General features: G+C 33.4%; 1 protein-coding gene across 1 annotated transcript; it reads right to left on the reverse strand.

Annotated features, from left to right (window-relative positions):
* Nucleotides 1-12570: 12570 nt before the first annotated feature.
* On the reverse strand, nt 12571-14520 carry LOC145167671 (3-ketoacyl-CoA synthase 11-like). Its single transcript, XM_079086906.1, has 2 exons — nt 13599-14520; nt 12571-13508 (listed from the first exon to the last, which is right to left on the reverse strand). Exons 1-2 carry the CDS (start codon nt 14367-14369, stop codon nt 12726-12728), a joined length of 1554 nt encoding a protein of 517 aa, XP_078943032.1. The 5' UTR covers nt 14370-14520; the 3' UTR covers nt 12571-12725.
* Between the last annotated feature and the right edge of the window lie 388 nt (nt 14521-14908).

The following is a 14908-nucleotide window of genomic DNA, read 5'->3' on the forward strand; positions in this document are numbered from 1 at the left end:
TTCTTCTTCTTCTTATCCTTCTTCTTCATTTGATCTGGCATCATTCGTTTGATTGAGATTCCGCACCATCAAACGGATCTGATTGATACACAAGCAGATTGGGGACTTACAAGTGGTATCAGAGCTTGGATTGTATCAATCAATTTTGTCAGATCTATAGCTTATTTGATCTTATTTTTAAAGGATTGCTATGTTTTTGGATAGATCTTGGCAAAATAAGGGGGGTTTGTTCTTCGCGTTTTTCATAAAAACGAGTTTTTGATCGAGTTTTGGAGCAAAAAAGGGTGAAAAACGTCGTTTTTCTTCGTATCTGTTGAAGGTGTACGACCGGTTGAAGGTGTACGACCGTAGACCTATGTGCGGCCTCGGAGTGTACGGTCCTCGGTGTGCGGCCGTACACGGGAGTCCGACTTCGGAGTTTACGGCTCAGTAGCAGAAGTCCTCGCAGCGTGCTTCCATTAAAAAAAAATCGATTTTGGGGGTTGCCAGGGATCGAACCTGGGTCTCTGCTGCATCAGCCACACGCCTTACCAACTCATCTAGCTTGCTAGATGTTATATCCCTTCACTTCTTCATTCAAATATCGTATCTGCACTTCTTTATTTTCGCAAATTTAACACTTTTAACCCAAAAATCAATTCTCTTTATTTTTAAATTACATTTTCAACCAAAAAATTTTAGTTTTTAATTTTTGACTTTTGACCTTTGACTTTGACCTTCAAGTTTGACCTTTGACTTTTTCGTTTAACCTTAAAATTTTCAAATTTAGCTTTTCGGTTTGACTTTTTAAGTTTGACTTTTTAAATTTGACTTTTGAGGTAGACTTTTGAGTTTTTAGTCAAATGGCATTTTTGATAAACAATGAGTTCTTCAAACACCAAAGTCAATGAATTTTCTTGTTCTCAAACATGCATTGATAATGTTAAAAATTTACTTGAGCATATCGAATTATTACGCAGAGAGAACGATGACCTAAAATACAAAAGATATCAACTTAGGAAAGGTCAAAAACCCCTAAAAGAACAATTAGAGACCAAAACGAAGGACTTCCGAAAACTACAAGAAGAATATAGCAATAAATGTGCAAACTATAGATTTGTGACAGAACAACTTGCTGAGTTAACTGCTGAACATGACACATTAAAAAATAAGTTTGAAAATGCAGATTTTAATTTCAGAAAATTTGATGCGTCAAGTGAAGTAGTTGCGTCAATGATGGAAAATAGTTTGAGATTTAAAAATAGGGATATATACACTAAAGTCCCAATATTTTCATCGATTTGACAAGAAAGTCTTAAACTTTATTTTTTTGACAGTAAAGTCCAAATTATCGGCAATTTTTGACACTTTTACCATTTTTTCCCGGTTAGCCGGTAATTATGACTTTTTTGTCAAAAAAATAAAGTTTAGGACTTTCTTGTCAAATCGTCAATTAGGACTTTACTGTCAAAAAAATAAAGTTTAGGAATTTTTTGTCAAATCGTTGAAAATATTGGGACTTTAGTGTATGTATCATTTTTTTGTTAGAAATTTAATGGTATGATACTCTTTAAGCATAAGAGTTATTGAAACATTCTCTACTCAGCTAGATCCTATTGAAATCCTTAACGTTTGTTTCTTGTTAAATCGTTCTTTTAATCCCAACAAACCGACATTGAAAAAAATGGAGATAATCAAGAAAGAAAGAAAGAACCAGGGTTGTGTTGGCTTTTTGCAGTCCCAAAAATGGAGAAATAAGAAATAAAAAAAACGAAATTGCCCTTCTTTCCCTTCTCCACATTCACACCCTTTTGACTAGGTATGTGTTGTTTGTGTTTGTATAATCTGTCCCCACTATTTTAGTGGGGACAGATTATACAAACACAAACAACACATACCTAGTCAAAAGGGTGTGAATGTGGAGAAGGGAAAAAAGGGCAATTTCGATTTCTTATTTCTCCATTTTTGGGACTGCAAAAAGCCAACACAACCCTGATTCTTTCTTTCTTTCTTGATTATCTCCATTTTTTTCAATGTCGGTTTGTTGAGATTAAAAGAACGATTTAACAAGAAGCAAACGTTAAGGATTTCAATAGGATCTAGCTGACTAGAGAATGTTTCAATAACTCTTATGCTTAAAGAGTATCATACCATTAAATTTCTAACAAAAAAATGATACATACACTAAAGTCCCAATATTTTCAACGATTTGACAAAAAAGTCCTAAACTTTATTTTTTTGACAGTAAAGTTCTAATTGACGATTTGACAAGAAAGTCCTAAACTTTATTTTTTGACAAAAAAATCCTAATTACCGGCTAACCGGGAAAAAAGGGTAAAAGTGTCAAAAATTGCCGGTAATTTGGACTTTACTGTCAAAAAAATAAAGTTTAGGACTTTCTTGTCAAATCGATGAAAATATTAGGACTTTAGTGTATATATCCCTTAAAAATAACCAGCAAAAGGGTTTAGGGTATGATAAAGTGTCTCCTCCTTTTAATCACACCTATCAGTATAACCCCTTGACAAAAGAGGAAATGGACAGAGAGACACATCTCAAATATGGCAAACCTGCTGTATTTATGTTAGGATGTGGTCCTTAAGTTGCAAGTACTAATGTTTCTACTTCTTCTGCAGATCAACCACTAAGTCATTGCAAGCAAGCAGCTAAAGAGAGTGTGTCTAATAATAAAATCGAATCAAAGTCTGATGACTTAAATTTTTTCGATATATTTGATGATATCTTTGATAATTCTGCCGTGGTTGTGCCAGAAAGTGTTGAGCTGAACGATTATAATGCTTCTACTTCATGTGCAGGTAAAGTAACGGAAGATGAGAGCAAAGAGAAAACTGTTGAACAAACCAATGTCTCCTTGAACTCTGAATCTGTTGCTTCGAATTTAGTTGCTTTTGATCAACCTACTGTTGAGAAATACAGGCCACCAAAACAAGCGAAACAGAGTGTCTGTTGCAAGTGTGCTTGTGGGAATAATAAGAGACAAGGCATGGATACGCCACCAGGGGCAGGAAGAAACAACTTCCCAGTGAATAAAAATACATGTTTTCACTGTGGAACACCTGGTCACATTGCCCGAAACTGTCCAAATCGCGCATACGTTCCCTACTATGCACAAGGGTGGCAGAACGCGTTAAGCGGGTGATTTTCCAAAAGAAACCCCTCAAGGCCACGTTCAGACAATGGCGACTGGAACGCGCAAAAGTCCAAGAATCAAAATCCCAAGGGCAAGAAGGGAATGTCGGCCAAGAAGTCCAATCCAAGAGATGCTCCAGTGAAATCAAGACCGGTTAGGTCAAAGACATATCGAAGATCGGCTTCAAGTTCTGAAACAAGTGTCGGGGCACCCATCGGATCAAACAAGAAATGAGTTAAACCCAACTACAAATGGGTACCAAAGGTTCAATCTCCCAAATCTTAATGCTTCTAATATTTCGACATCTTTTGTTTGTGATAAGTAGGATATGTCGTGGGAGAGAGTTCCTTGCGTAGACGACAAAGGTCAACCCAGTTTCAAAATGGACTGGGTTCCAAAGATCAACTGATCTCGCTCGGTTTCGGAGCAGCTATGGAGGCATATCATCTGACTTTGGTTTGTTGATAGTGGCTGTTCCAGGCACGTGATAGGAGGCATCTCTCAACTGTACAACACTCAGAACATTGTTTGAGAGTATGTGTCCTTTGCGGGAAGGGAAGAAACGAAAGGATCACACATGGGGTTTTGTGATTAATGACATGAAGAATTTTCGGATCTGTTCTGAGATTATGTGTGCTGTTCCCAGACCTTCTGGATGCAAATTCAATCGGTGACTTACGGTTTGAGTTTTCTTCTCGATACTCCTGAGTTTTTCTTAAGCTGATTCGCTTCAAAGACAAATTTTTGTTTCAGGATAGTTTAAATTTGCGTATTTACTTTCGTTTCTCTCCTATGCACAAATTTAGGGGGAGAAATAAAAACAAAACGAAAATTAGAAAATTAAAAAAAATCCAAAAATAGAAAATCAAAAAGCCAAAAATATAATGTTTTTCTGTAGGTGTTGTGACTTGGGAAGTGATATAAACTTGGTGATAACAGGCAATCTGAATCTGTGTAAGGTACTAAAGTTGAATTGTCTAGGCTCTGTGTTCGATGCGCTGGTAGGCACGAAAGATTTAAAATGGACTTGACTAGGCATAGATAAACTTAAGGAATCTAAAGACTTGACAAATTCTGACCTAGATAGATCCGTTTAGCCTGACAATACGACACTCGGATAGGTTGAGCAGGGAGATATACATGAGAATCTGCGGATACACTAAATAATCTATATCTAGAACCGTGGTTGAACTCTTCCTCGGTATACGGACTCTGTCCTTAATTCCGGTGTTGATGGGGCGACTGGGGAATTCCGATAAAGTAGGTCTGTAGGAAATTATTTTCTTGCTTTCTTTCTGTTAGTCATATGTTCCCTCCTCTGCGTGATTGAAATACATCCGACCTGGACTGCAACATATGCTTCTCTATTTCTCTGCATCTTCTATCTATGCTATTCTTTCTGTCTGTTAGTCATATGTTGTCTCCTTTGCGTGATTGAAATACATCCGACCTGGTACACATCATATGCACCATTCTACTTCTAAATCCCTCTAAATCTGGTTAGTCATATGTTTCACCCTCTGCGAGATTGGAAGAGATTCGACCTGGGTGTATAGCATATGCATTCTAAATCTGACTTCACTCATAATAATTGTCTACTCACCTAAAGTAAGGAGTACTTTGGAAGTTCCTTATTATTGGGGTATGTCAGGAAGCAGGAAACATGTTCTAGTACATTTAAAATTAAACAATCACTAGGTTGTCTGTAGATCTCGCTGCTCAATTTAGGTGGACAACAATATCTTTGGTCGTCGTCAGCTGAATGGTCCTTTAGGAATATTTTCTAGGAACATAGGATCACATTGTCTTGTCACTTGTAGTATGTCCTAATTTTGTCACAATCTCTCGTGTTTAAGTGGACCACAATACCGGCGATTGACCAGATCTATTCATGAAAGGAGAGGTATTGATAAACGGATAAAGGCTGTCTAAAAACTTTGATCCCAAATCACTCTTAAAGTTAGCTATTATTTTTGTTTTTGTTAAATTTGTTCATAGTTTTCTTCTAATTTAAAAAATTAGGGGGAGAATTAAAAAAAATTTTAAAACCAAACAAAAATCAGAAAATTAAAAAAAAAATCCAAAATTAGTGTTATTTCTGTTTTATTTCTTTTTCAGAAAATATGAAAAATCCAAAAATATTGTGTGCTAAGTTTTATTTTAAGTTTTGTTTCTATTTTTAGCTTTATGTGTCTTGAAAAGTGAATTCAGATGTAGATGAGACTCGTGGAGACTGTATCAAGAATTTCTGAGCCAAGACTTCATCCGTGAGTGTCGAAGAATTTTCATTCGAATGAGCAAGAAATGAAGACTATTCTTTCAACATTCAATCTTTCAACCCCAGAAGCAAGGTCAAGCTGTTCTTGAAGATTATGTGACAGATTGCATTGAAGCCTCCTCAATCAATTTGTTGCTATCTTTGAACCTGCTGAAGTGATCAAGAAGATTCGTTCTCTCTATTGTTCTCTCTGAAGATTTTCAACCTGAAAGCGCCATCTTTCAAGAATCTTTTCAAAAAGCCTCCTCACCCAACGTGCGTTCAGTGTCAAATTTTGGAAGAAAAGCCCAACTGCTCAAGATGAAGTCATTCATTGAAGATTCATAAAGCTCATCTTGAAGTTGTGAAGATTTTGAAGATTAATGTTGAAGCCAAGCTCCCAATGAAGATTAACAAGAAAAACCAGCTACTTTTTAGGGGGGGGGGGCTTTTTGGGTCAATTAGAAAAGAAAGCTATAAACCAAGGGGGAGATTGTTGGGTCAAAATTATGGTTTATACTTTGCTTTTCTAGACAACTGTAATTTTCTGTAGTGTAATATGTGTTTGCTGGTGTGTACGGCCGTAAACGGGTTTACGGTCGTAAACCCGTTCACGGCTGTGAACCCGTGTACAACCCATGTTTCCTATATATATAGGTGTAAGGGGTGAGGAGTGGTAGTGTTGTGTGAAGAAGGCTAGAGAGAAGGAGAGCATATTGTAGAGAGAGAAACTAGAGAGAAGAAGAGTGTGTGTGAGAGAATCTTATGTGTATTGTTCATCATTCCAATCTTGAATACATCATAGATTCATCTTCTTCTTCTTCTCCTTCTTCTTCATTTGATCTGGCATCATCCGTTTGATTAGGATTCCACACCATCAAACGGATCTGATTGATACACAAGCAGATAGGGGACTTACATATATAAATTTAACTAGTTTATTAAGATATAAATATATCTTATAAATAATCATACTTTATGATATATTTCATAAGTTGTTATTTCTCCAATAAATATTATTTCCATAAATAATAAATTCCCAATTAGTAAAATATTATTTCCATGAAATAATAATTTTCCAATTAAATACAAGTGTTGATATATTTATTAATAATCAAATTATACTAATAAATAATCAATTGACGGTAACTTGCTATATGGTGTGACCCTGTAGGATCATATATTATTAGCAATATCATTCTATAATGACTCTTGGGCATACAAGATCTTTCATAACGAACCTAGACTTAAAATCTTCCTTGAGATCATGAGAGGAAGGAAAGTTTGTTCATTTCAATCTGTTTATAAATGTTGACAGCCCCATCAATATTTCCACGAAGAATTTTCTCACACTGCTCAAGTATCTGGGCATCTATTATTTTATTTAACTTATGGTGAGAGTGAGACAAATTATTCAGGATACCTTGAAGTTTTTCAGCATACATTTCAACTCTATCATTTTTAGAATGAAGATCAATATTGGTAAGAGATAGATTGGTGACTTTAGTGTTAGTTAAAGCAATATTATTTTCAATGTTGGACAAATTTTCTATCAGTGTGTCAATCTCTAACCTAAGTGAGTGTTTTTCTTGGTTAACTTTTGAGAGATGATGACATAGGTAATCAAACATGATACATTTTTTGTTATCAGAGTAAGTGATGAACTTGTTTACATGATATAAGGTCAAGGAATCCCAGTCCTGATTCTTTGAATCCTTAGCGGCTTTGGACAGATCAGCTTCAAAGGTACTAGATCCTATGCTTTCTTTCTCAGTGACTGAAGCATCAGTGTGAGCCATCAAACACTTGTCTTTTCCTCCATCTTCGTTAGATGATTCTTCATCATCCACTCAGTTTTCAACTTCAGCAACTAAGATCTTTAAATCAATATCCTGTCTTTTTAAAGAGGCCGATAATTCTTGTCTTTTACCTCATAATCTTCATTAGTATCATCCCTCTTGGACTTGCATTCCCTGGAAAAATGATCAGCTCCTCCACAATTAAAATACTTGGGGCCATCTTTCTTTTCAGCAAGAGATTTTCTTCCAGCGCCATAACTTTTAGACACTGTTGAGTCCGTCTCTGATTGAAACCTTTTAAGTCCAGAATGTTTCTTATCATTCTGGCTAATATAACGCTTGACAACCAGGGCTTCACCTTTAGATTCATCAGAGAAGTCATTATCATTATTATGAGGAGACTTCTTTGAATAGAGTGCCCCATATTTGTCATTAAGAGTGTCTTGCATGATTTCCTTTCTCAAAATTTTCTTTTCTTCATGATTAAGAAGATTACCAAACAAAGAAGCCAAATCCATGGTTGCAATTTTTTCAATGTTCTTCAAAACATCTACGTGATGTTCCCAGCTATCGTTCAGTGAATATAGAAACTTGAGAAACAAAGAGTTTCTAGTATTATTCATATTAAGTCGACGCATATCATTCACCAAGCAATTAAAACAATTGACGACCTAAGTAAGAGTCTCACTTTTTTTTTAAAAATGATCATATCGTCAATTAAGACTGATCTTGTTAACAACCTTCACCTCATCAGTACCTTCATTGGCAACAGTCATCGTATCCATCATTTCCTTGGCAGATCGACAATTTTTAATGAAGTGGTAAATGTCATATGGAAGAAAGTTTCCTATAGAAGCCCGAGCTCTGACATCAAGAGCAACAAGTCGTTTCTTTTCATCAATGAATTCATGAACAAGTTTTTTCGACTAACTCACATTCTTTGACATTGTCCTGTATGGGTTGGTACATAGGAACGTGAGGCCCGTTTTTAAGATATCTATCATTGAGTAGTCCATAGTTTCAAGGACCATCATTGCCTTCGACTTCCATATGGTAAAGTTCGTTTCATCAAACTGTGGAATTTTGTTACTGGAAGTGGTTTTAGTGAGTTTTGAAGAAGAAGAAGAGGAAGACATAGTTAATTGATATAGGCAACCCGCTATGAAACCAATTGTAGGATCCCTTGATCTATATCGATTAAAAATGAATGAAAGAACACACAAGAATAACACAAAGGTTTTGACTAAGAAAACGTTCTCACCAACAGAACGAGCACAAAGCTCTAGGTTTCGATAATCAACTAATGATCTGAATCCTAGTATATATAGGAAAGTAAATACGATGTGTATCCCTACAAACAAGGGATATCACCTAATCTACGATAATAATAAAGTATATCCGATATCCCTAAGATATTGGATATGCTAACTAACTACGTATAATCTATAATTACAAAAGATTACTTAAGATATACATATCACACTGACACTGCTTTGTAAACTTAACTTCACACTAGTGCTAGGGAGACACTAGCGCTGATTGAGTCAGTGTGACTCTTTTACATCATCAAGTTCTAAGGCTTGACCTTTTATATATATATATATATATATATATATATATATATATATATATATATATATATATATATATATATATATATAATGTGCAACTATTAATATTTTTATTAATTATTTAATTACTTAAATAATCATAATTTATCAAATATTTAAACAATGATAATGTTAATATCAAAGTTTTAGATAATAAAAACTCATCGCAAACTATCTTCGACCGTTCATTTCATTAAAACCAATTATCTAATTCTATTATGTATCTCAAATAATAAATTTCAAATCATAAAACCAAACAGCCTTTATTATTTTCATAATTAATTTAGGTCTTTACAAAGTACAAATTCTAGGCGACTCTCCCTCCCTCACAATATCACACATTATATCTACAATACCAAACAAACAATTATATATACCATGATATGATAGACGATTTGCATCTAAAAAAGGACTTACATGATATAGGTAACCCACTATGACCATCATTGAGTAGTCCATAGTTTCAAAGACCATCATTGCCTTCGACTTCCACATGGTAAAGTTCTTTTCATCGAATTGTGGAATTTTGTTACCAGAAGTGGTTTAGTGAGTTTTGAAGAAGAAGATAAATACATAGTTAAATGATATAGACAACCCACCATGATACCAATTGTAGGTTCTCTTGATCTATATCGATTAACAATGAATGAAAGAACACACAAGAATAACACAAATTTATTGACTAAGAAAACGATCTCAACAAGAGAACGAGCACAAAGCTCTAGGGTTCAATAATCAACTAATGATCTGAACCCTAGTCTATATAGGAAAGTAAATACGATGTGAATCCCTACAAACCAGGGATATCACCTAATATACAATAATAATAAAGTATATCCGATATCACTAAGATATTGGATATGCTAACTAACTACGTATAATCTATAATTACAAAAGATTACTTAAGATATAAATATCACACAGACACTACTTTGCAAACTTAACTTCATGCTGGCGCTTGGGAGACACTAGCGTTGATTGAGTCGGCGTGACTCTTTCACATCATTAAATTCTAAGGCTTGACCTTATATATATATATATATATATATATATATATATATATATATATATATATATATATATATAACAATATGTGCGACTATTAATATTTTTTATTAATTATTTAATTATTTAAATAATCAGAATTTATCAAATATTTAAAGAATGATAATGTTAATATTAAAGTTTTAGATAATAAAAACTCATCGCAAACTATCTTCGACCGTTCGTTTCATTATAACCAATTATCTCATTTTGTTATGTATCTCAAATAATAAATTTCAAAACATAAAACCAAACAACCTTTATAATTTTCATAATTAATTTACGTCTTTACAAAGTAGAAATTCTTGGCGACTCTCCCTCCCTCACAATATCACACTTTATATCTACAATACCAAACAAACAATTATATATAAACAATGTTTTTGTTTTAAATAACTACAATCATAGAAACTAACAATATTCATCAAATAAATTTTGAAAACGTTAAATTAATTAAACCAAATTAAAATAATTAAGAGTTTCGAAATACGTTATTTTAAATAACTTAGAACAACAATAGTTAAAAGTAAAATTATATACAAAAATTATATTGTTGTCTTTAAAAACAAAAACAATGTTTGATGTTTTAAATAATTATAATAATCGAAATTATATATTCAAATTTGTTTTCTTTGTGAATTTTGTATATGTTTTTTATGCGTGTCTAGAGAAAAGATTGACATTTATATAGTAAGCTTTGCATTAATTGCTTCTTAAACATATTATATAAGTTATAAATTTTTGAGTGATTAAATCATTTTTAAGAAGACTTTTGAGTGATATTAATTTAAAGTGAAAGTTTTATGATTACAATCATTATTAAAATACAATTATAAAGTTATTGGAGTTTCAAATGTATATTGTTCAAGTATTTTAGTTTATATATATATATATATATATATATATATATATATATATATATATATATATATATATATATATATATAGGATCGGGTGAGGACTCTTTTTTCGGTGAGGACTCGTGACAACACTTAAAAATATTGAAAAAAATAAAAAGAATAAAAATCATAAAATCGAACATAGTACTATATCGGAGAAAAAAAATTGAAATTTTATCTTTGATCATTAAAATTGAAGCATGGATCATTTTTATGATCCATGATTAGTTTTTTATGATCAATGATTCACTTTTTATGATCAATGATTCAATTTTAATGATCCCAATTTTTTTTCTCTCCGATATAGTAGTATGCTCGATTTTATTATTTCTATTTTTTTAAAATTTATTCATTTTTTTTTAAGATGTACTCATAAGTTCTTACTGAAAAAGTACTCTTCACCGGATATATATATATATATATATATATATATATATAATTGTTTTTAATTTACCCTTTATTTTATATAAAAAAATATGACCCTACTGTTTGTCATTACTTTGTTCAACTACCATGTCTTTACTTTTTTGACTTGGTTAAGGGTTTATCCTTACAGCACGACAACCAAGAAAAAGTTTTTCCAAATTCTTGGGAGAAAAGTGTTAGTAATGCAGTTTGCATGAAAAACTCCAACTTTGTGATTATTTTATTTATGTAATTCGAAATTAAAATAATACCATATCCGATATTATAAGTGATCATTCGAATATTCAATTAAACAAATCGTCATATGAAAACTGTTTTCCATGACATGCAGATGTAATTCATAAAAAGCAATTCAGATACTCCATGATTATTAATATCATAATATTTTCGTAACTTATAAATTTTTGGTACAACCATGTTGAGGTTTTGACGAATGAAGAAAGTATTTATCATTTTAATTAAAATTTTGAAAAATATTTACTATATCAGTATTTATGTTCGTATTTCTTTACTTTTCAGCTTTTCTTAATGTTTTTTATTTTAAATATCCAATATCTTTTCTTTTCTTTTTTATCTTACCTTCTTACTGTTTTGTTATTTTTCTTAACTAGTAGTTTTTATTTCAATTTTTTTCAATTTTTTACTGTTTTCTTAAAAAACAATATTTTTTTATAATTAAATAAATTACACATTACTTAGCCGACTAGAGGGCCAACATCATATCATCTCAATAAATTTCGCACAACCTCACCCGATTGTCATGAAATGTCCTAATCTCAAGCCCGATTGATACATCGTTATAGACTTATATTATTATCCAAGTTAAGTTGTATAATTATTTGGACTAACAATTTAAAATTGTCGTTCAGAATTTACTAAAAGTTTTATCGCAATCATTATGATTTGGAAATGTCAGGCATTTGTAACTCGTATTGGTCTTATAGAACTTTTACCCACAAATAGATTGTTTTTTTAAATTAATTAAAATTTGACAATCACACGAGCAAAAATTATAAAATTATAAAATAGATTGTGCGTTTGGCTAGCTCGGAACGAACAAAATGTTCAACAAAATTTGTATTTCTATTTTAAAATTGGTGGAACTATAATTGGATGATAGGTGACATTTTGTAATTTGTTCTTTTTTCTTTTTTGCCATGTCTTGTTGTTTGATAGACTATGGCCTAAAAAATTCCGCTGTTTTCAAAAATAGAATATTATCTACTCTTTAAGCATGATACTTAACTAGCATTAATATGTTTTAGTACTTGCATTAATATGTTTTAGTACTGATTATATAATAATTTAAAATTTTAAAGTACAGTTGTCGCGTTTCGAATAATCAATACTTCACCAAAAAAACATTTACACATGATATAACTAATTTTGTAGAATTCAAACCAAATATGAAATTTTAAGTTTAATTTCCATTTATAAAACTGGCAATTGCCTCTTTCACTTCGTCAATAATATTACAACAATCTGCAATCCATAATGTTTAAACCCATAAAATCCTGAAAGAATTGGAAAAAAAAAAAGAAATAGAAAAACATAACATTTTCAAGAACCGATCCTTTCAATCTTGGGAACATGAACCGGGAAATCATCAATCTCATCGGTCCAAGGGTTTTTTTCCTTAGCCGGGTCGATCGTCTTCAACGCCTTCCAAACAGCACTGTTACACTTGAAACCAGACCCGAAAGCAATCTGCCATGAACGATCACCTTTCCTTATCCTCCCTTTAGCTTCGGAATACGCTAATTCATACCACAAAGAGCTACTCGATGTGTTTCCGAATCTGTTAAGAGTCATTCTCGAAGGCTCCATATGCCAATCGGATAAATCCAGATTCTTTTCCAACTCATCAAGAACAGCTCTTCCGCCGGCGTGAATACAAAAGTGCTCGAACGCGAGTTTGAAATCAGGGATGTAGGGTTTGATTTTCATCTGAAAGACTTTCCGGGCAACTAAAGTGGCGAAAAAGAGGAGCTGTTCAGACATCGGAAGAACCAGTGGTCCGAGGGTTGTGATGTTGGTTTTCAGAGCTTCGCCGGCGACTGCCATGAGATCTTTTGAAAGGGCTACGCCGATTTTCTTGTTTTCGTCTTCTTCTTGGAAGACGCAGTTGTAACATTTGTCGTCGGCGCCTTTATGGGTGCGGACGGTGTGGATGAGTTGATACTTTGAACGCCGGCGATCGGAAGTTCGATTGGAGAGCAGAACGGCGGCTCCTCCCATTCTGAAGAGACAATTTGATACAAGCATTGATCGGTTGTTTCCGAAGTACCAATTTAACGTTATGTTTTCCATGCTTACAACCAACGCATACGAATTAGGGTTCACCTGTTTTGACAAACAAAAAAACGTCAGTTCGTTGATTTCAAACAATTTGATCGAAATTCCACGAATTTGGGAATTGAATGAATTAATTACCTGCAAAAGTTGTTTGGCGAGATCAATGGAGATTAATCCAGCACTGCAACCCATTCCACCGAGATTATAGCTCATGATATTCCCGCGAAGCTTGTAATGATTAACAACCATAGAACTCAGTGATGGAGTTGGACAAAACAAACTGCAATTCACTATTAGGATTCCGATATCCTTCGCCTTCACTCCAGTTTTCGCTAACAGGTCATCAATGGCGCCATACATTACCATCTCCGCCTCTTTTCTCGCCTCCGACATACAAGGATTCGGCGGAATGTTTAGCACCGCCTCAGGAAAGTACGTCTTCTGCCCTAATCCAGATCGTTCCAGAATCTTCTTCTGAAACGCCAAATTCTCTTCTGTAAAAGTACCGATTTGAGTCGATCTATCCATGAATATCTCCCGAGTCACCATCCGTTCGTCATCAGGTTTGTAACAAGAGAAATCAACAAGGTAAACCTTCTTCGGTCTGCTCATGAAGTAGAGAGTAGCTAAAAACACCACTAACGCCGAGCAGATGACCACCGTGACTAAATTAAACCGGAGATGGTCCCATAAATTGATCAGATCCTGTGATGTGAGTGTTGATAAATGGATTGAAACAACGACGACGAGAGGGGTTAACAAGAGGTACATAACATGTGAGATCATGTAATGGTAGCCTAATTTCACGTATTTTAATTTTACAGAAAGGAGGAAATTAGGGAGAGTTGAAGTTGCAGAGCTGGTGATGTTGATGGCCGACTCCGGCGATGGTTGTCGTGAATCCGCCATGGAATACCGCCTTAATCAGATTAGGGAAAATAGAAGAATACCCTTTTCAAATTGGTGAAGAATTTGTTGAATTTGGAGAGAATTGAAGAACAGTTGGATGAGAAAAATAAATTTGGAGAAAGGAAGAAGCAAAATGAGATATGGAAGAAGCGGGGGAAATTGGGAATTTAAAGGGGAGGTTGTCGGGTTGAGGGTGCAACTACCCCAACGAACTTTTTAATGCTCAAACGCGGTTTATAGTCGGCTTGGTTTGGTTTGTAAATTGTAATCGAACCAAATAAAATATAATTAAATTTGGAATGGGAAAACCATTATGTTTTGCATGTCGAATGATGATGTGAAGTTGATCACTTGTAAAGGTATATGATTTCTCTATTATTGTAACTTTTTATTATTTGGAAAAATGGAATAGATATAATTTTACAATCTAATATTTCTTCTAAAGGAATGAAATGATCATTAAACATGTTATTCTTTTATTGTTTTATGTATAATTAGAATATGTGTTTTAAAGGAATGAAAGAAAATCATTAAACTTG

The sequence above is a fragment of the Lactuca virosa genome, chromosome 3 (assembly GCF_052849685.1).
Source record: "Lactuca virosa cultivar CGN04683 chromosome 3, Lactuca_virosa_CGN04683_v6, whole genome shotgun sequence".
Classification (NCBI taxonomy): Eukaryota; Viridiplantae; Streptophyta; class Magnoliopsida; order Asterales; family Asteraceae; genus Lactuca; species Lactuca virosa.

Excerpts from the sequence above, each read along its gene's own strand:
- LOC145167671 (XM_079086906.1), bottom strand. The coding sequence starts at position 14,369 with ATGGCGGATTCACGACAACCATCGCCGGAGTCGGCCATCAACATCACC. Across the intron at positions 13,509-13,598 it reads TCGCCAAACAACTTTTGCAG|GTGAACCCTAATTCGTATGC; the intron begins GTAATTAATTCA and ends TTGTCAAAACAG.